Below are 19910 nucleotides of genomic sequence, written 5' to 3'. Positions count from 1 at the left end.
TGCTGCTGTGCCACTCAGTCTGGGACAGGCTGGTGTTATATTTATTTTTCATGCAGACACTTGCCTGCTATTGCCTCACTGAAGTTATTTCACGTGTGACTTGTGTAAGCCCTTTGTGTGAGACCTCTGGGCTGCTCTGACTTTGGGTTTCTGGTGCTGGAGCAGGCAAGGGAGAGAGTTTGTCCTGTGAGTCTGCAGGTATTTCAGGTGTGGGGAGGAAGGTGCTGCCTGGCTGCTGCCTGGCTTTAGCAGGAAGGTGAATCTGTGTTTGACTGGTGAATTGCTTGCTCCTTGTAGATAAATGCCAGGAGGTCAACTTTTTTTTTTTTTTTTTCCTGGTTGTAAGAGGGTATTTCAGCAAACAGGTAGTTGTGCTACAGAGCTGACAGGAGCAGGCTGTGAGACATCAGCAGCATTTCTGTGCATGGAAATTGAGCCAAAGGACTGCTGGGCTTAAAAAAAGTTTGGTTTCAGTGTCCTTTTCTACAGATGTTAGCCCGAGTCTGAAGAGGTTTTGCTTCTGTATGACAAAACCTACTGATTTTTCCTCCCCTCCTGCAAAAAACCTATGATGTCAACAAGCTTCATGGTGGCTGGTGAACCACAGGGGTTTGAATGGTTCCTGTAGGCACTTGGGGCAGCTTCTCCCCTTGGCTGGTGGGTGCCTGCATGAGTTGATGTGTTTTATGCTGTCAGAGGCAGCTGTTGAAGGAGGAATTGCTAAAGCTCGTGCCAGACCATCCCCAGTTGGTTGTTTCTACACCAGTGCACGTGGCAGGAACTCCTGTCTCTACTGGGGAGAGCCCAAGGGAGAGCTGGGAGGATGATGAAGGGACCTGAGCGTCTCTGCTGGGAAGAAAGGCTGAGAGCTCTGGGGCTATTTAGCTGTGAAAAGGCTGAGGGGGGATCTGCTGAATGTCCATCAATATCTGAGGGGTGGGGGGCAAGAGGAAGGGGTCAGTCAGTCTCTTTTCAGTGGTGCCCAGGAACAGGACAAGGAATAATGGGTTGAAGTTAGAACATGGGAAGCTTCACCTCAACATGAGGAGAAACTTCTTGGCTGTGAGGGTGAGGGAGCTCTGGCCCAGGCTGCCCAGAGAGGTTGTGGAGTCTCCTTCTCTGAGGAATTTCCAACCCCTGCGTGGCCTGTCCTGGGTGATCCTGCTGTGGGTTGGACATGAGGAGAGGTCCCTTCTAACCCCTCACATTCCGTGGCTCTGTGAAGTGTCCAGGTGAACAGTGCTTGTGACTCCTGGTCCCAGGAAGTGTGCTGGCTAAGCAGCCCTGCTGCAAGGGATGCTGCTCTCTTTCCTCTGGGCTTGCTTCTCCAGAGGAGCTGGCCTGGAAAAGGACTTGCTGAAACTGCTAGAGGGAAATGAAGCAGGTATGTCAGGCAGGGGCTGGTGGCTGAAGAAATGGTTTCATCATTTACTGAAGTGGCTGGCAGAAACTTCCTCATTCAGGGTGGAGAAGAGGAGGCAGGCCTGGTGTTAGATGATCGCTTTCTAAAAATACCAGCAAACTCAGCATTAGTGTTTTGTGGTTTTTATTTCTAACTTTGTGGGTGTGAACAAGGATGTCATTGTGCTTCAGTGCACTGCTTGCTTATCTTGTGAGAGCCCTGCAAATCTTACTGAATTAATAGCCTTGATTCCTGGGTCATTTGCTGTGTTCTGGGAACACATGACCACAAGCATGCCAGATCTGGTCTTAGCTGGCGTGGACTAGGAAAAAAAGAAATGAAAAAAAAACCATTAAAACTTTGGCAACTGACATATTGTGCACTAAGACCAATCCAGTCATGTTGGCCCATTCCAGCAGTGATGAAGTGTTTTGGTAGTGGGTTGCAGCTGAGGCTGAAGGCCAAAGTGCACAAAGCTTCACCAGGTAACAAAACTAAATGATGTAAAAGCTTCTTGGTGCTGTTTGACTGCTGGGGAGGCAGGCAGTGCAGCACCAGGAAAGAGAGGAATCCATGAGTATCAAGTTAAGGAACAGATTATAAAGAAACACCAGGGCTGTGCTGTGCTGCAGCAGTTCTCGTTGGTGGGAAAGTGGGGCAGAAAGTGGGGCAGGTTCAGGTGTGGCCCCAAAATTCTGTCTCCTGGTCCTCTTACTGGTTAAGATGGTTTGACCCAGGCAGGTTTGGCTTCTGCAGCCACGCTGGGGAATGGTGTTGTCAAGGTGCTTAGAAGGCTGTGTTGAGGTGGCCAAGCTTAGGGATGCTGGAGCAGTGTGGTCACCTTGAGTAGGGTAAATATTGCAGAGCAATTTGTTTGCACTCACCACGGGAGCCTGCATAACAGGGAGTAAAAATTTAACTGGGCTGGCCCAGCTCGGTGGTGGTGAGTGGGGGCTGCGTGGAGCAGGAAGAAATGCAAGGCAAAGCTGGGGGGAAACACACACGTGTCCACGCTTGAATTTTTGCATTTCAAGCAAATATTTTATAGATACCATGGCTTTGGGGTCTTGGTTGGTTTTGGGGGGTTTTTGGGGTTTTTTGTTTTTTGTTGTTGTTTTTTTTGCATTTGCTTAAAACGGATTATAAAACCCAACCCCAGGATCAAATGCAGAAGTGCCTGTCCTCTCCAGTTTGTTTTGAAATGATTCCTAAGCTTGTCTTTTTTAGCTTCTGTTGAGATGGAGGCCAAGAACCACTCGGTGTGCTCTGCTCCCAGCTAGCTCTGCTCGGGGAGTATTTGTGGTATGCATAATGGCTGTCGCTTGAGGAATGGAGGGGGGGGGGATGGAAAAGTCACTTCTATTTCTTCTTTCAAGTGTGGATTTTGATGCCCTTGGAGAAAAATGTATCTGGAAAGCATAAGGCTAAGATTGCCAGGAAGGTATGTGGTGTGAAGATGGCAGAAAGATGGAAACTACCAGTGAGGTGAAGCCCTTTTCTGTTCAGTCCTGGACAGCCAAGTAAATAATTGTAGAACAAGGCAGCAGACAAAAGAGCTGGCTCAGCTATGACACAGGCAGTGGGAATCCTGTCAGCACAAACCAACCAGGGAGTGGAGTTGCTTGTGGGTGAGTTGCAGTCCCCAAAGAAGAGTCAGGGTTGTGTCTGTGTGTATGTGTGTGTGTTCAGCTCATTTGCTCCTCAGGACTTGCAGGCATCCCCTGCAAATCCATCCCAGCTCCCTCGAAAAGGGCATTGGGGGCTGCCTCTCTTTGGCTAAAAATGAGCTTTTATTTCCTGGGGTGAAAATGTTGCTTACAGCAGATGGCAGGGTGTGGGTCCTGTTGCTCTGGTCTCTCATTGCTCAGCAGTGGCTTTATTACTGGGGAGAGCCAGGCAGGACCACAGCCACCCTCTTACTGGTGCTGCCTCCTCGTCTCCACCCAGGCCAGCCCTAGCAGCACCAGTTTTGTCATCCACATTACCATATGCATTCCTTGATGGGATGTAAAAATAAAGCCAAGGTGTTCAGGCATCAGCTGGTATTTAATGCCTTCTTCAGTGCAACAAGGTAAGTCTCCAGAAGGCAGCTGTCTGATTTCCAGGGAACAGTTATTGGTCTGGGTTTTTTGGGGGATATCTCATGTTAGATTCTCAGAAGCCAGCAGTTGCTCCTGAAAATCCTGACCTAAACTTTTACGAAGGTCATGGTGTTTATTAAGATAAGTCAGCTTAAAATAATTACTTCGCTTTTGCTCTAGGGTCTAGGAATGAGTGGCTGGGATTCCATAACCTTAAGTATGTGCCTCGAGTGTTGTGTGTATTGAGGTCTTGCTCAGGAGATATTCATTAATCCAGAAGGGGTGAAGGTCCCAGGAATAAGAAAGTTGCATTTCACAGGGGGTGTTTTTTGCCTCCTAGTTCCTTCAGGCACCCAAGGCCCAGTTCAGGGGCTGGTTTTCTAATTCTTCATGTGGCTCACTGGATATTCTTTCTTTTTATGATGTAGAGGAGGAGAATTCTTCTTAACAGCTGATTTCTGCTGCTTTCCATATGTACTATCCAGAAAGGGCAGCATTGTTTGAAGAGTTAATGCCCTCCCTTCCTCTTTCCTAAAGGAGACATTTTATGCCATGCTGAATAAATAAAATTATGTGATATTCCAAAACACTCCAGCACCGTGTATGAGACACCCCAGCACTGTTGCAGGGTGCCTGTCAGCACCCATCACTGTGACTGATGACTTATCAGGAATGGACCTGACATTTCCAAATGAGCTGTTTTGATAGAGTTGTCATTCAAAAGGGATATAAAATGAAACAAATAATAATAATAGTCATACCAGCTGGTCCTTGGAATCTCGTTTACTGAAAGGTGTTTATCTTAAGAACAGATTCTAATTCTTAAAACTGTGGATTGCTGCTCCAGTTGAATTTGGTGCTTTATGTTTGTTTTGCTGAAGTTTTCATCACCAGGAATCGGCTCCTGTTGGAGCCCCTCGGGTGGGGTTCCCCAGGAGCTGTAACTCAGCGTGCAGCACCAGGGGCTGGAGCAGAGCAGCATCCGGGGAACAAAGTCAACTTTGTTTAATCCACTCAATTATGCCCGGGAGGAAAGAGCCAAGGAATCACTGGTGGTGATGACTGCAGGCAGCAGCCTGCAAACAATTCCCACCAGGCATCTGAGAGTTGCTCCAGAGCTTCATCTCCAGGAAGAATTCCACGGGCTCCATCAAGGTTACGCCGCGTTGCAGCGCCCGTGCTATATCTGGAGGCAGAGCAAAGAGCCTCGTTTCTATCCTGGGGAAGATGTGGCTCATTTTAGGATTGGTTCAGGCACTGAAGTTATCTTTAGGCACAATTGCAGCTTGTCTCCTTCAGTGCCAATTTGTAGAAATCCTGGCTAAGACAGGAGGCAGTGGGGGGAAGGAGCATGAATGTGTTGTGCTCTTGCATTGCTGTTTTTCTCACTTCAGGGTAAGTCTGAGGCCCTCTGATGTGGCAGTGAGAATTTCTCTTCCCACAGCCACACAGCCCTGAACAAATCTTCTTGTCACTTACATTTTAGTTAATTCCTCTGAGTATTTGTGAATAGGAGTCATTCACAAAGAGCCCAACTTTTCCTTAAGGATAAGGAAACAGATTCCTGTTTTGCAAAGGATTGTGCTGGGCCTGCAGTCACTAGATCATGGGAGCACATAAAAGAAACTCACTTAAAAAAAAAAATAAAGTAGGTAATTAATCTGTTAACTTCAGTCCATTCTTTTTTCTTTTCTTTCCCTTCCTCCCTGCCATTCTTGAAATTGCTAAAATGTTTCCAAACCAGAGCTTGGAAGCTTTAGATCTTGAATTGAGCTCTGTTATTTAGTAGGACTGGGAAGGGTTTATTCCAATTTCAGCAGAGCTTTACCAGGCAGCTTGTGCAGGCAGTAATTATAACTTGGTTCTCCATGCTTGAGAACTCGCAGCTCAGGGCAGTAGTCCTGATCTTATCAGCGTTTTGTAGTACAACAGTTTGCTTTATAATAGCATCTGTTTCACTTCCTAAGGCTTAACTCTACCCACAAAAGGAATTTCTGTGGATTCTCTGATAATCCTGAAATTGCTGCCCCTGTACCTTTTCATTGACTCGGTGCTTTCAGTTAACCCATGGGGTAGGGGAGGGGCTTTCTTTTTTCACTGCAGCACTTAGCCTACTCCCTAAGTAGGTATTTCAGCAGATTTCTGGCCTAAAACCTCTGTCAGGACTGCAGTATGCAGAATGCTTTTGAGTTTCATGCTCCTCTTTTTTTTTTTTTTTTTTTTCCCCCCCCCCTCCTCTTATTTCTTTTAACACGTTAAAGCTCCAGTGGGTTCACTGCAGCTCAGAGTCTGCCATTTGGCTACAACTTGGTAGTCCAGTAAAACCTTGTCATCTGTAGCTGAGCCCTTGTCAAACAGCTCTGTGAAACTGGGGAGGAGGGGAAGGGAAATGAGCTGGAAAAGGAGCATTTCTAACTCTTCACCAGTGTCCCTGTTTGCACATGAGCTGCAATTTGTGCAGGCGAAACTGGAGGAGCTGCTGCTCTCTTTGTCTTAATCCTTCCTCTTTTTTTTTATCACACACAGAGTTTTTATTATTCCTGTAGTCTCTGGGAGAGGCAGACACGTGAGAAGGCAATATCTGAGGTAGGCATCCTGCAGGCAAGGGTTGGAGCTGCTTGTTTGGGAGGTTTTTGTCCTGGAAAGAATGGGCTGGACAAAGCAGGAAAGCATTTGTCATCTCTCCTTTTTCTCTCTGCTTGGCAACTCAGGGTTAATTCTGGCTTTTGAATGTGGGATTGGAAACCAAAATTGCTCTGGACATCTGAGCTTCCCTCTAATAAGATATTCCAGGTGGTTAGGGAGTAATCCTAAAATAGCTCCAGATATAATTGCTTCTGAAGCCAGGCTGGCAGCCTCTTGGGGAGGAGGAGGTGGTCGGGGGGGGTGGGGGGGGTCTGGTGGCCTCTGAGATGTGTCTGCAGCATCTGCCAGCAGCTCAGGAAGGTGGCCAGCCCTTCCCAACACCTCTGCCTTCCCACTCCTGCTTTGCCAGTGCCACTTGTACCACCTTTTTCTGCAAGAACCCAGATGAATTCTTGCCCCTGGTAATGCAAGGACTGTTTGTCAAACACTTGGCAAATTCCCTTGGTACACACGGGTGGAGGGAGAGGCAGGGCTCTCCCCAGGGAACAAGAACAGTGGGTTTTCCTTCCTGCTACTATTGCCTGACTTCTACAAAGGTCTTTTAATGATCCGTGAGGATATATTGATTTCTCAGGTTCCTGCTGTTCCTATGGAGGAGGGCTTCTCAGCACAGGGTCACTGGGTTTTCCTAGGAGGACTGGAAAGGAAGCTTGATCCCAAAGCTCCTGCTGAGCCCTTTTGCTTTGCAAAAATGTAGTTTATTCTGCACAGGGATCACCTCTTGCTCCAGTAGCTCTGTGGGGCTCTGGACTGATTTACTTCTTCTGCCAGTGCTCAGGTGGCTGCCCTGACCACTGCCACCATTTGGTGTCTTTGGTTGTAGCCTTGGCACGGCCCCAAAGGTTTTGGTGAGCAGAACAGTCCCTCAAGATCAAAGCTGAGGCCTGGGAAAGTGCCTGTTGGTGCTTGCATTCGAGTCCTCTGAATAAATAACGCTTTATTCCCCAGCTGCTGAGCTGACATTTCATGGGAGCCTGAGACTTTTGCTAACCCTGCTACCAAAAACAAACCTGGGCGAGGAGCAGAGTCGGTGGCGTGCAGCAGGGGGGCCTGGAAAAGATTTCTAGCCTGTAAGAAAAGCAGCATAGCCTGAGGTAGAAGGGCTTTTAACCCACTGGCTGTGCAGATTCACAGGGGCACAGTCCCAGGAGCTCTTCAGGAGCAAGTGGAAGGACTGAAGAGCCAAGTCGTGGGCTGCTGGAGATACCCACAAGGACTGAAGAAGCCAAGTTGTGGGATGCTCTGTGGAAACCCTGTGCTGTTTCACACTGTGGTGGTGGTGGTGGTGGCTGAGGGTTGCACCAAGGTGACTGAGAAGAGCTTCCCTCATCTCTTCTGATGGCACAATGAGGGCTTGAAACCTTCCCAGTTCTCACCAGAGGAAAGGCTATAATGCTGCCCACTGGCTCTCACCTCGGATCATTCCGTGTCATGCCAGGTGACATCCATCTCTGCCAATTTTCTGGACATCTGGCAAACACTGAATGGCTTCAGATGGCTCTAAGCTCCTTTTCACTAGCATTACTGCTGTCCTCCCCAGCATCACAGGACACAGCAATGGGAAGGAAGGTGCCTACATCCTGCTTATTGACTCTGTCAAACCTTAATTTTGCCATTCTCTACCGATTACCCTTTTTCAAATATTAATAATAATACTTAAAAAAAGCAAAATAACTTCTGAAAAGTTGTTAATCCCCTGGGAAGTTTTGTTCCTGGAAATTTTGTCAAGTTCAAACCCACTGGCAGTAGGGAATTGTCTCCTTTAGACCTTCTTCCTTTTCTTTTCTGTGTCCTCAAATGCAGCGGAATAAGCTCTCAGCAGGAGCCACGTGGGTTTTGACACCAGTCAAGTGTTTTGCTGCTTGGAGCACCCAGTTTAACACTCTGAGCAGGTTTGCTCCCAGGATTTATAACCAACTTACAGACTTGGGGGGAGGAAAGCAGCTCAGCCCTCTACAAATCATTTTGCCTCGAAGGGTGCAAAGTTGGGCTCGAGAAATTGCTGCTGCCTTCCAAAGGGGCTGGTGTGTCACTTATTCTGACTGGTCACACAGCTTTGTTGAGCTGAGTTAACAATCAGTGGGGTTTTAGGAGCAGCTGGATGTTACCATAATAAGGAAAAACCCCCTGGTTTTAATCTCTGCTAGCAAAGGACACCCGGATGAATCCTCCTGTGGACAAAACTGTCTTCAGATCTCTTCCTAGAGAGGGCTGGGAATTGATCTGCTGTAATAAACAGCTGACATAACAGAAGTGGCAATAATCCCCCATTAAATATCTTTCAGTTGATGGGACTCACTGGATAATTGACTTTCCAGCAGGAATTACTGGCTCAAACTAAATCAGCAGGCATTAGGGCAGCTCACTGCAGTGTTTTTTAAAGGAGGAAATGCAGCTTTGCCTGGCCTTGACAAGAGCTATTCATCTTTCTAATTCAATGTATGTGTCACAACCAGATGACTCCAAGATTTCAGATATTGGACCACCTCCCTAATTCGTGGGTTTTCTTTTTTTTTTTTGGTTTGTTTTTTTTTTGTTGTTTTTTTTTTTTGGTTTTTTTTTTGGTTTTTTTTTTGGTTTTTTTTTTGTGCTGAAACCTCTTCAAGGCTTTTCTAGCTGTGTTAGGATGCAGTGTCTGGCAGGACAGGGCAGTCCAAGCTACCTAGCCAGATGGATTTAGCTGTTTTTCTTGAGTGGCTTTAGAGCACTTGCTGCCCTGGGGCTTTATGAAGTTTATGTTTTAAAGATGCTTAAAGAGTTTTTCAAGGCTCATTCTCCTGCTCTTGGACCTGCCACATGGGCAGGGGCTGTCTCTGCTGCTTTCCAGCCCCAGTGATGGTTTCAGGATGATGATTTACCAAGTAGAATAAGCCTAACTAGAGTAATCCTTTTAATGCCTAAGAAGAATGACCCTTAATCCAGCAAAGCTGAGCTTTCCATTTCTGTGGGGAAAAACCACATCCAGGAGTAAGGGTCCTGGGTGGGCAAAAGTCTTCCAGTGGGATTATTTCCCTCTTTTTTTTAGCTTACTTTGGGTTTGGTTTTGTAGGCGAGCAAGGGGAGGGCAGAAGGGTGTTTCCAGGAAGGGGAGCAGTTTTTCCCTTGGTGAATGGAAAGGAAAGATATCTGGGTAACATCTTTTTCCAGGGGCATTGGGAGGTGCACTTGGTAAAAAGATGGATGTGGAGAGCAAAGGCAGCACCTTTCAAAGCATTGGACCTTGTCCCAGTAAAATCCCTGCTGTGAGGTGGGCAGCACGCTGCTGTTTAGCATGTGAAGGAAGGCAGCTCTTGAAGGTGTTGAGGATTTACCTTAGAATGGTTTTCCTCGCCGTCAAGGCAGCTTTTTTTGAGATACATCTCCGTGATAAAAAAAAAATTCAGAGCTGAAAAACTTCCCCTGTCCTTCAGTAGTCACCTGGAAGCTGAAATGCCACTTCCCACCTTGGGCCGACTCCCGGAGGTTCCAGGAAAGCACATGCACAGATGTCCCTAGCTTTTTGGTCTAAGGCAGCAGCTGCTTTTGCATGTGTTTGTGCCCCAAGATGCACGTTTGTAAGATACCTGGAGTAGTCTGCAAAGCTTTGCTCTGGCCATCCTTTCACCCTTCCCTTTCCCTCTCCCTAGAACGGCAACGTGAGCTGGAGCGAGGAAGGCGACGGCTGCCGAGGAAGAGAAATTTCACGAGACTTTGCCAAGGTCAGTTTGAGCACAGGGATCTGGGAAAATGGGAAGGGGTGGCTGGGGAATTCTTCCCTGCCTACAAACCTGCTGGTTTTGGTGTTTCTATATAGCCCCAACCGGGTCTGTTTTGATGCCTTTGGTCGCTGGAATATATTCTGGACTAAGACTTCAGACTCCTGAAGTTTAAAATCTTGGTCGGTGCTTTTCCAGGTAGAAAGAGAGTATTTCATTTCTTGAGCCTGATTCTCACTGTGGCTGTGGAGCTGAATGTAGCAGCTGCGGGTCACACCAGCCAGAGGAGTTCTTTTTAAACTAAGTTGGCCCTTTCTGAAAGGGTGCAGCTAATTGCTCTGCAAATACACTGGTGTGTTTTCTTTCCAGAGCTCCGTGTGTGAGAAAGCACAGAGCTTCATGTGAAAATGAGCCCCAAAAGCCTCTCTCCTCTTTTGGAATACCAAGCAACATCTCTGGAGAGGCAGAAATATGTTATTTCCCAGTGAATCTTGGCTTTTCCATTGAGCTGCTCCTCAGGAGTGGGTACCAGCAGCAAAAAATTCCCTGGCGTGATGCAGGAGCCTTCCTCAAGGCAAAGAAGAGAAGGAATTAAATTCTGCTCCATGTACAGTGTTGTCTTCTGTCGTGTTCTATATTCTGCTGTATCTCAGACTGACTTCAGCCCATTCAGCCTGTCACTTCTTGGCTCCACAGGATTCTTGCTAGGTGAAAATTAGATTTTTCTGTTCCAGAAGCAGTTTTAAGATGACACTCAGACCCCTTCCCTTCTGAAAAGAATGGATAATACAGTGGCTTCCCTTTGGAATAAGCTGCCTGTGGAACTGAGTTTCAAATGGTTGGTTTTTTTAAAGCCTTTTGGTAGAATTTATGCAGCCAGTTGATTTGGGGCTGGTTTCTGATATTTTTCCAAAGCTTTTTAACTAATTTTCAAGAAGTGTTTCTTGCCAGGCCTTAGCAGTTACAGGAAAGCTCTATCCTTTCATCTCCTCCTTCAAGGGACTTAGAGTTTGTCACTTATGTGACAATCCCTGGAGGAGGGACTGATGAGGCCAGGAGAAGCTGCAGAGAAGTTTTATCTCCCTGGTGCCTCAAAGATACACACCACTAATCTGCCCTGAACCATTGCAGCCTTTCTTTTGGTTCTCTCATCTTTCTTTCCAGCTTGTCTTTATCATTTCTCTCCCCTTCCTGCATCAGTGCTGCTAAATTAAATCTTGTTCCCTCAGGGTGCCAGCCTGCTCAGCTGGGACAAAGTGACTGAGGGTCCCTCAGACTGTCCCTGGAGCCTTGCCCACTGAATTGCAAGGAGTCCATCTGGGTTTTGCCTTTGGCTGCCTTCCCCTCCCTAGATCAGCTGTTGGGATAAGCTGGTATTACTTTATTTTGTTCCTCAGTGTGGATGGTGCCTTCATTGTCCCATTTTTCCTCTCCCCAGCTCTATGAACTGGATAGCGACCCCGAACGGAAAGAGTTTCTGGATGACCTCTTCATCTTTATGCAGAAGAGGGGTGAGTGAGCATTTGTGTGGGTTTGATAAGGTAAAACAGGACAGAGGGGAGCTTCTGCAGTTGGAATTCTTCCCTCCTGAGGTTGAAAGAACAAATCCAGCCCTTGAACTTGGAGATCAGGTGGAAGAGCAGTAGTCAGGCTTGAGATATTTGCTTTGGGAGATAAGGAGGAGCTCGGTGGGAAAAGTCTCTTCTGCCCTGGAAGGGATTCTCACAGACACTGTTGTTCTACCCTGACTCCTACCTTACACTCAGGTTGTCCAGACACTGAAGAGCCCAAGCAGCCTGGCTGCCCAAGGGCTCTGGAAACAAGGCTGAGTGCCACCAGTGAGCCTCTGCTCTCCCCTTCAGGTGGCACATCAGGTGGCACATCTTCCCTCCTCTGGTTTCAGTGGCATGAGGAAGCTGAGTGTGTGTGGGGACTGCATGGGGACTGGGAAAATAGACACTGAGCCACGTTTTCCTCTGGATTCATGATGTGTCAGCTTTCCATTCAGTAATTCTGTGTAACTGAGGGGAGAAGTGCACAGTCCAGAAACGTTCTCACACTGTTCCCTGTGGTGTCAGCAGCTTGGTACAGGAGCACGTGTCAAGTGGTTCAGCTGAGATGTCACCAAAAATCTCTCTCTCTCCCCTAGTTATCAAAGTTCAATCCCCTCATTGCAGACTCTTCATAATAAAAATGCTCCCAGATGTGGTGCTGTATAAAGCAGCTGGGTCTGAACTTTTGTTCCTTTTGTTCCACCTTTGTGGTGCCCCCTCCTTCCCTTAGTGTCACCAGCAAGATTATGCCCTGAGAGTCTAAGAAAACAGCAAGATGTGACATCTTAAGTCTCATCTGTTTGAAAATTATCTGTTTGCTGGAGCTAGAATCTCATCTCCAGTTGTCTCCTGAAGCCTGCATTTTCAGTGCCTCCCCTCTGTGGCTGACAGGCTGCCCAAAATTCAGCTCCTGCCACTGCTTTCCAGCTCTGTATCTGAGCTGGCAGCCAGTCTCTGGGCATGCTCACTCTCCAGGAGGTGGAGGTTATGCTTCCAAGTTGGTTAAAAAGGAGAGCTGGGTTTTGCTGGTGTTTTTGGCTTTTCATGTGCCCTAATTAACCAGGCTTAATTAGTTTCCTTGCAAATGTTAACCTGAGCTCCCAGGTAAGGGCAGGGAAGGCTGACAGACAGGACAATAATCTGAAGGAGGTGATTGGCAGCAATAGAAACCTCCAGATACTTAGAGAAAAATCTGCTTAATACTTCAGTGTCTCCTTCCTATTACCTTTTAATTATTTATAATTGACATGTTCCCAGTGCAGGGGCTGAGCTGGTCACCAGCTGGTTGCTGTAGGAGTTTAGCTTTTAATCATCCAAGGGTATTTGTTTTCTGGAGACTCCCTTGTTTTCTTGCCTGCTAGCAGGTTGAAAATGAAATCCAAGAGCTCAGCACCCGTGAGGGAGAAATGCAGTGAACTGACAGCCCTTTGCCTGTGGGACTGGACATTTTTGGCCCTTGGGGAACATTTTTGGCTCTGGGGAACTGGGTAGGTTGTAGGGCTGCTTGTATGTTTTGGCACCCCCAAAAGAAACAGGCAGAAGGATTCTGGGGAGCTGAATTCCTTCAGGTTGAGATGAGAACTGAACAGCAGAGGTTGAGCTGTGGGAGGCAGCTTCTCTTCTCTTCTCTTCATCTGAGCTCTCCCCACTGCTGTCCACAGCTGGGTATTGGTTTTCTAGGGAGGGTGGACATCTCCACTCCATCTCCATCATCATCTTCTGGGATCTTCCAAACCTTAGGAGCAAAGTTCCCACAGGATACCCACCCAGGCTTTCTTTTTCCTTTTCCTTTGCTTTACATGCCAAACAAGTATCCTTAAGCAAACAAGGCTGAACAGCTGCCTTGTTCTACAAGGGTCCCCCAAAGATGGATATCACCAAGGCCTCGTTGCCCCCGAGAGCACAGTGCTGTGTTTCTTAGCTCATCTGTGTGAAGAGCTGGTTAATTTGCACCTCATGTCTGAAGGGAATAGAAAGCAGATCTAACAAACACTGCTGGTGTAAAGATGGTGATTTTCCTGATGTACAGGAGGAGCTGGAGAGGTGCTGGGTTTGGGGCACGGATTGCTAAGTGAAGCTAAACCAGAAAAGCCTGATGTGAAAGATAAATGACAGATTTCACAGGAGCTACCGAGTAGCTGGAGGGATGAAAAGAGCTGGTGGTTGGTGCTGCTGTCAGGAATGCACCTAGAAATGTGAAGCCATGAAACAGGCTTAATGCAGATCAAATGTGGAGGTCTCATCTGCCTCTGAGCACAGCAGGTTGTTACTGAATGACCACAGCTGCAAGTGATAAAATGGCCCTTCAGTGGCAATAATGATGGAAGAGGGAGATGAGAGGAAAGCTGTAACTCTTCCTTTGTTGGATGTTTTATTCCTCTATGTGTTTAGGTGAATGGGTCCCACCGTGGCTGTGATTGAAGGGGCAGCTGGAGAGAGGAGGGGTGATGGGCTGGGGAGAGCAGGACTGACTCCCAGCCAGTTCTGCTGCAGCCCTGCCACCTCTCTCCTTGGCTTCTCTGGGTCTCAACCTAAATGTTCTCCTTCCTGGGACTGAGCAGGGGGAAGCAGCTTCAGGAGGGGCTTCCCTGCATCTCCAGTGCTGAACTGCTGGCCCAGGACAAGTGGAGCCTCCATCTCTTGGGGTCTGCTTTCTCAGAAGCTGGATTTTTAGCCTCCTGCTGCTTGAGGAGTCTCTCTAGGAGCCTCTCTGAGGGTGATCAGACATTGAAATGGGCTGCCCAGGGAAGCAGTGGATTCTCCATCCCTGGAGATACTTGAAAAGAGCCTGGATGTGGCACTCAGTGCCATGGGCTGGGAACCACAGGGGGAGTGGATCGAGGGTTGGACTTGATGATCTCAGAGGTCCCTTCCAACCCAGCCCATTCTATGATTCTATGAAGTTCAGTGGTTCAGGGCACTGCTAAGAGCATGGGCTGAGGGTTCTCTGCTGCTGGGCTGCATGGCAGGCACAGAAGCTGGGTTTGTTCTTCCTGCCACTGGGGATGCTGCAGGCAGGAGCAGTTTCCAAGTGCCCAGCCTTGAGCTGCAGCCATTACAATAATTCAGGATAATTCTGTGTTTTGTGGCACTGAAAAGAGTTTTAATACAGAAACGTGTAGCCAGATGGGCAAGTTCATTTCCTCTGATCAGACTCAGTGTTGGAGCTGATGCCATCTTGCATCTTTTCAGGGCTTTCACACCCTGTGGACACACCATGAAGCTCAATTCTGGCTCCATTTCTGTGTTACAGAAAGCAGAGGTGTGGTGAAAACTGCAGCTGTGAGCCCTGCAGCATGTACTGGGCAGCACAATTAAACTGCTCTTTGTCCCCAGAAAGTGAAGGACTGTTGGTGGCATAGCTCCTACAACCACCAGTAACTGAGCTGATGGTATTCCAGTAGAGATGGAGCACTGGGACTGGTCCATCCCCTGGATCAGCAGCACCTGTGCAAGACATTCCTCTGGAGACAAGGCTTGCTGGGGAAGAGATCTAACAGGGTGCTATGGTGTGTGAGGAGAGGCTCCCCCCTTTTAAAGGAAGCTGTTTTGTTGATTTTAAGTACTGCCTTTGTGAAGACCTCATAAAACCTCTCCAATTGTACAGCTCTACTCATTTTCTTCAAGGTTTCTGCATGACCTTGGTTTTCCCAGATGGCTTGACCATTCTGGGGTTTTATGTGTATATACATAGAAGGGGCTTTGTAAGCCTGCCCGTGTGGTTTTAATGTTTTCCTGCTGTTGTGTGCTCTGTCTGCACATTTTAGATGTGGAAATACAACAAATCCAGGGTATTGACGAGAGCATTTACTGATGGATTCTTTTCTCTACAGGCCAAGGTGTCTTTAGGAAATGTTTTTCCCAGGAATACTCTTCATTCCCCTACTAATTCAGTGTGGCAGGTTTGGGGTTTGTTTTTTTTTTTAATCTTTTGAGCCTCTGGAGGTGTTTTTGAATCTGAGTTAAGCAATGTAGTTCTCTAAATGAGACATCAATGGACAAATTCTCAGCATCCTTTGCTCATGCTGCCTGCTTAGTGCCCAGCAAAAGCAAATGCTGCCCTAAAGAGCAGGTGATGTTCTGTGCTGGAAAATTCTCATTTGTGGCATTGCAGAAGTCTCTTCTGGATGGTCCAAATCAACCAGCTGAAGTCCCCTTCCCTGTTAGACCCTTGGATTTGTCCACAGTTAAATCTCTGCCTCTTGTATCTCCTTTCAAGAACCACTTTGGTTAACTGGTCTGACTTAGACTCAAGAAAAAATGTAGAGCAGGGTCTTGTGCAAATGGTAAGCAGTGGGGACCAGTGAACTATTGTAAGGTTTTTGCTTTTATTTTTTTTTTTATTTAAAAAATAAATATTTATCTATTTCATTTTTATTTAAATTTTTTATATTTTGCTTTTTATTTTAGGTTTCTGCTCTAAGGTTTTTACTTTTATGCTCTCTAGAAAGGATGACTTTTCCTTAACTTTAAGGGAGAACTGGCCTTCTGGTTTACATTCCTCTGGATCCTTTAAGTGGCTGAAGCCTTTCAGGACAGGGAACAGAGGGTGCATTTCTCCATGCACTTAAACACTTGTAAGTGATGCCAGGATAAAAACAGATGCAAAGCAAAGTGCCTGGGATCCTTTTCTTTTCTTTCTTTTTTTCTTTTTTTTTTTTTTTTTTTTTTTTTTTCAGGAAATGTCCTGCTCATCAGCCTTAGGTGCCAGGTGACTAAAAGTCTGCACCAGATTTGCAAGTTGATATTCTGGAGGAATATCTGGGTCAATTTGGGGGCTTAGAAGTAGTTACCAGCAGGTAACTTTCTCCCTTCTCTGTTATTTTGTAAATCAGAACATGAATTCCTCTCACGGAAACAGGAGATATTTTTCTTTAATTTGGAAAAATGCCTGGACGTTTCCCTTTGGAAAGATGTGCAAAATCTTTTTTTCTGAGAAATTACACAACACAGTTAATTTTTCAGTCCAAGTAATGAATATGTCTGGGTTTTAAGCAGCTGGTAATTGGTGTTTTAGAGAGTATATTGCTTTAGCTCCCCCCAAAAATTTATGTAGGAAGCTGCAGTTGTAATTAATGGGAAAACAGTGTTAGGAGTTGACTTGGTTCTGGCTTGCAGGAGGAGTGTTTTAAATTTAGCCAGCATGTAAAGTGTTTGAGCAGCTGAAATGCTTTGTTGTGAGCTGAGTTTGCAGTGGATGGGGTAGAAAAGAAATCAATTTGAAACGATGGGTGCTCTGGTGAGCTCTGAATCCCAGGTGCTCCTTCCTGGCCATACAGAATTGAGTGATGGAGGCAAAGTTTTTTGGGTTTTTTTCTTTCTCCCTTCCCCTGAAGATTGAGCTGTGAACTTTTCTCGTGTTTCTTCAGCATCTCAAAGGCTGGGTGCTTGTGTCTCAAACCCTGGTTGTCTCAAGCTTCCCCTCTGCTTCGGTTGGGTTTGGCCTCCCCTCTGAAATGTGGCAGCATCTTTTTGAAGTTATTAATGAACTGCTGCACTCCAGGGGGAGTTCAGCACCGAGGAGGTGATGCTGGAGGTATCCAGGGGGGTGGCAAAATGCAGAATCGTTTGGTGTAAAGCTGCCCCAATTTTTGACTTCGTGCATCATTTTAGTTTCCCCAGCTGCCACCCTTTCTTTTCATTGCCTTCCGTACTTGCACCTTTCCTTGCCCAGAGAAGAAGAGTTTGTCTGGAAAACCCACCTACCAGTTTCACAGGGGGTTCACCATCTGGTGAAGAAATTTGTAGGAACAAATTGGGACCCGGCTGTGGCAGGAGCAGCCCCACAACTGGACTGGAGTGGGGCTGGGCAGGAGGGAGCAGATCTCCCTGGAATCTCTGTTCCAGGAGGACCACCTGGTGCAGGAATGCTACTGGGTGTGGAGCCTTGGCTACTAGAAGCTGGGCCAGTGAGGCTGCCTCTGGTCCAGCAGGCACGATCTGATCAGGGGCTGCTGTCAGCCCCACTTACTGAGGGAGGGAAGCAGAAACTGATGGGGTTGTGGAGGGGTGCAGATAAGAAGTGGGCCTCCTGTCAAATAGAGCATGATTAATTCCCCTGTATCCTGGCTCCTGCTTTGATAGGAGTGGCTAATGGTCTGCAGGCTTGTGGATCAGGTGGTGACATTCCTGGTGGGAGGTGAGAATGCCTGCTGTGGGAATGCCATGCCCAGGGAGAGATTAGATCAGCCGTGGCAGGGACAGGGAGCAAGAGGGGAGAGGTGGTTTCCTTTCTGTTATCCCTTTTTTTTTTTATTGAGTGCTTGGGAACAGACTCAGACCAAATCAACAAAGAAAATGGGTGTGCAAAGGAGCTGGGGTGGCTGAGGAGGCAGCTTTGGGCTTCATCCTGGGAGAAGAATTCAAGAAAAGCAGGAACCCTACAGAGTTCAAGTTCGTTTGCTCATATCCTGCACAGCCAATTTGCTGTTGGACTGATTTTTACCTCTCCCAGGTGCATAAGGAGATCATTCATACCAAATTACTACTCTTAATCTCCTTACAAAGAAATATGATGATACCTTCAGGATTTAGTTCCAAATTCTGTTAGATCACTGGGTTTCCCCAGTCTCCTAGGGAAAATTTGTTCCATTTTGTTGTCTGAGATTGTTTCTCTTGTGAACAAGTGGAAACTGGAAAGAGAAGCTCTTGCCTTACCTGTGCAGTTTGTGGGTTAAAAAATGCCCCCTCTGTGCCTATTTTTCCCTCCAAAGCATGTTTTAGTGCACTTTGAATGTTGCTCTGCATAATAAATCTTGGGGATTCTCTCCTCCTCTGTTCCTTACTTTAAAAAGAGATGCTTCTGAAAATTGGATAGGCCAAAAAATGGGAGGTGAGTGAAAAAAGTACTGCTTCAGGGTGGGTATAATTATCTGCTGGTTGTCTCCTGCATTCAGGACAAGTTGTGGCTTAGACTGCTGGCAGGTGGGGAACTCCCTGCACTGGGTATGGCTCAGGAGGAGGAGAAGAGGAGAAGGAGAAGGAGAAGGAAAAGGAAAAGGGAGAGCAGCTCTTGGCAGGAGATCCCCATCAGGGGGAACCTGCAAACCCCTGCAAAATAAGAGGGGACTTGCTTCTTGTCATCTGGTTAGCAACAGCCTGAGCTTTCTTTGTGTGTCTCAGTCCACACCTCCAGGATGAAGTGTAAGGATGAAGAGCAGGGGGGAAAAAAAGCCCTCTTGGGCAGAATGCCTGGGTGGGTAAGGAAGAAGTCAGCCCAAAGCTTAGGTCCCTGTCAGCAGGAGGAAGGCTGAGCCCCAGCACCCAGAGAGTTCATTGCCAATCGATGTAGAAAGAGTCATTTGAGGATTATCTGGTGTTTACAGCTTCCTCAGACCCTTCTTAAAGAGCTCTTGAAGGACAAAAATCAAACAGTTGCTCCTTCTGCCACCCCAGCATAGGGGACACTGAGGCCCATCCGTGTAACCCTTTAGGTTTCTCTCACAGCTGCCTGAAACAGAAGAGGCTTTTGAGTGGGGTGGGACAGCTTGGCTGCTTCCCCTTGAAGGACAGAGATGTTAATAGCTACAGCCAGGCTTCCTCTTTATTCCAGAAATCTGAATTGTACTTACAGCTGTGTTTCCCTTCAGAAAACCAGGAGCCTGTGGGCTATGGGACGATTCCTCCTCTTCCTTCTTCCAGAGTTTGCCTGCCCTGGACTTTGTCTTCCTGAGGTCTCCCATGCTCATCAGCCATGCATCATCCCTTTCCCACTGGAAACAGACTCCTTGTCCTCCCCTTTGGCTGATTCCCTGGAAAGATTGGCCTGTGCTTGCACAGAGGGTTTTACTAAAAGGAAAAAAGGGGTTTACTGAGAAAACCAAGAGAGGATCAAGTCATCTTCCTTCCCCTCTTCCCGAGGCTTCCAGCTCTTTGCAGGCAGAGTCTGGGGAGCATTGCTGAGGGCTGGCAGGACAGAGAGCCTTGCAAGTACAGTAAAATGAGTTTGCCATCAAAAGGCAACAAGTCTTAGGCTGTGCCCCCGGCTCCTGACCTTTCCCTCTGGAATTCTCCCCTCTGACCTCCGGATCATTAATCCTGATGCTGCCAGATGACAGTAATCCATCATGGTCCCTGACAAGCCTTGCCTCAGCACCCAGCCCTCCCAGGACTCTCGTTTTGCAGCCTTTCCTCTCCCAGTGCTGGGGGGTTCCAATCAAGACTTGATCTCCTCGGAACAGGGCTGGGGGAGGAGAGGGCTGGGCCAGCAGGCTGCAGGCAGCTCTTCCCATGGAAGATCCAGAGCCCTGGTTCCTGCAGTGATGAGCACAGAGCATTTCCCGGCTCTGAACCCCAACTCACTCTCTGCTCACCCCGGGGGAACCTCCCTGGAGTGGCGCTGTGAGAAAGCACAGGAGGAAAATGGTTGGAAGTGGTGGAAGTGGAAGGGGTTTTGTCCCTGCTGTAAAATTTCTCAGCCTGCATAAAGAAGCTTTTGAGGGGGGGAGGCAGGAAAAAAGCTCTAGGTTTTAGTTTTGTTTCTAAAGCTACTAATTTCAGGGCACTTTGGTCTGTGGGTCTTGTTTAAAAGCCA

General features: G+C 47.3%; 1 protein-coding gene across 2 annotated transcripts in view; it reads left to right on the top strand.

Moving 5' to 3' along the window:
* The window catches only part of ARID3B (AT-rich interaction domain 3B), a 35980-nt gene that overhangs the window by 4205 nt on the left and 11865 nt on the right, over nucleotides 1–19910 (top strand). For both annotated transcript variants that reach the window (XM_071754569.1, XM_071754568.1), the window contains exons 3-4: nucleotides 9756–9827; nucleotides 11263–11335. In XM_071754569.1, coding sequence (XP_071610670.1) covers nucleotides 9756–9827; nucleotides 11263–11335 — 145 coding nt within the window. The remainder of the gene's footprint in view (nucleotides 1–9755; nucleotides 9828–11262; nucleotides 11336–19910) is intronic.

This window comes from Heliangelus exortis, chromosome 11, assembly GCF_036169615.1.
Source record: "Heliangelus exortis chromosome 11, bHelExo1.hap1, whole genome shotgun sequence".
NCBI classification, from domain to species: domain Eukaryota; kingdom Metazoa; phylum Chordata; class Aves; order Apodiformes; family Trochilidae; genus Heliangelus; species Heliangelus exortis.
The sequence above is the reverse complement of the archived record's forward strand: the minus strand, read 5'-3'. Positions and strand labels throughout refer to the sequence as shown.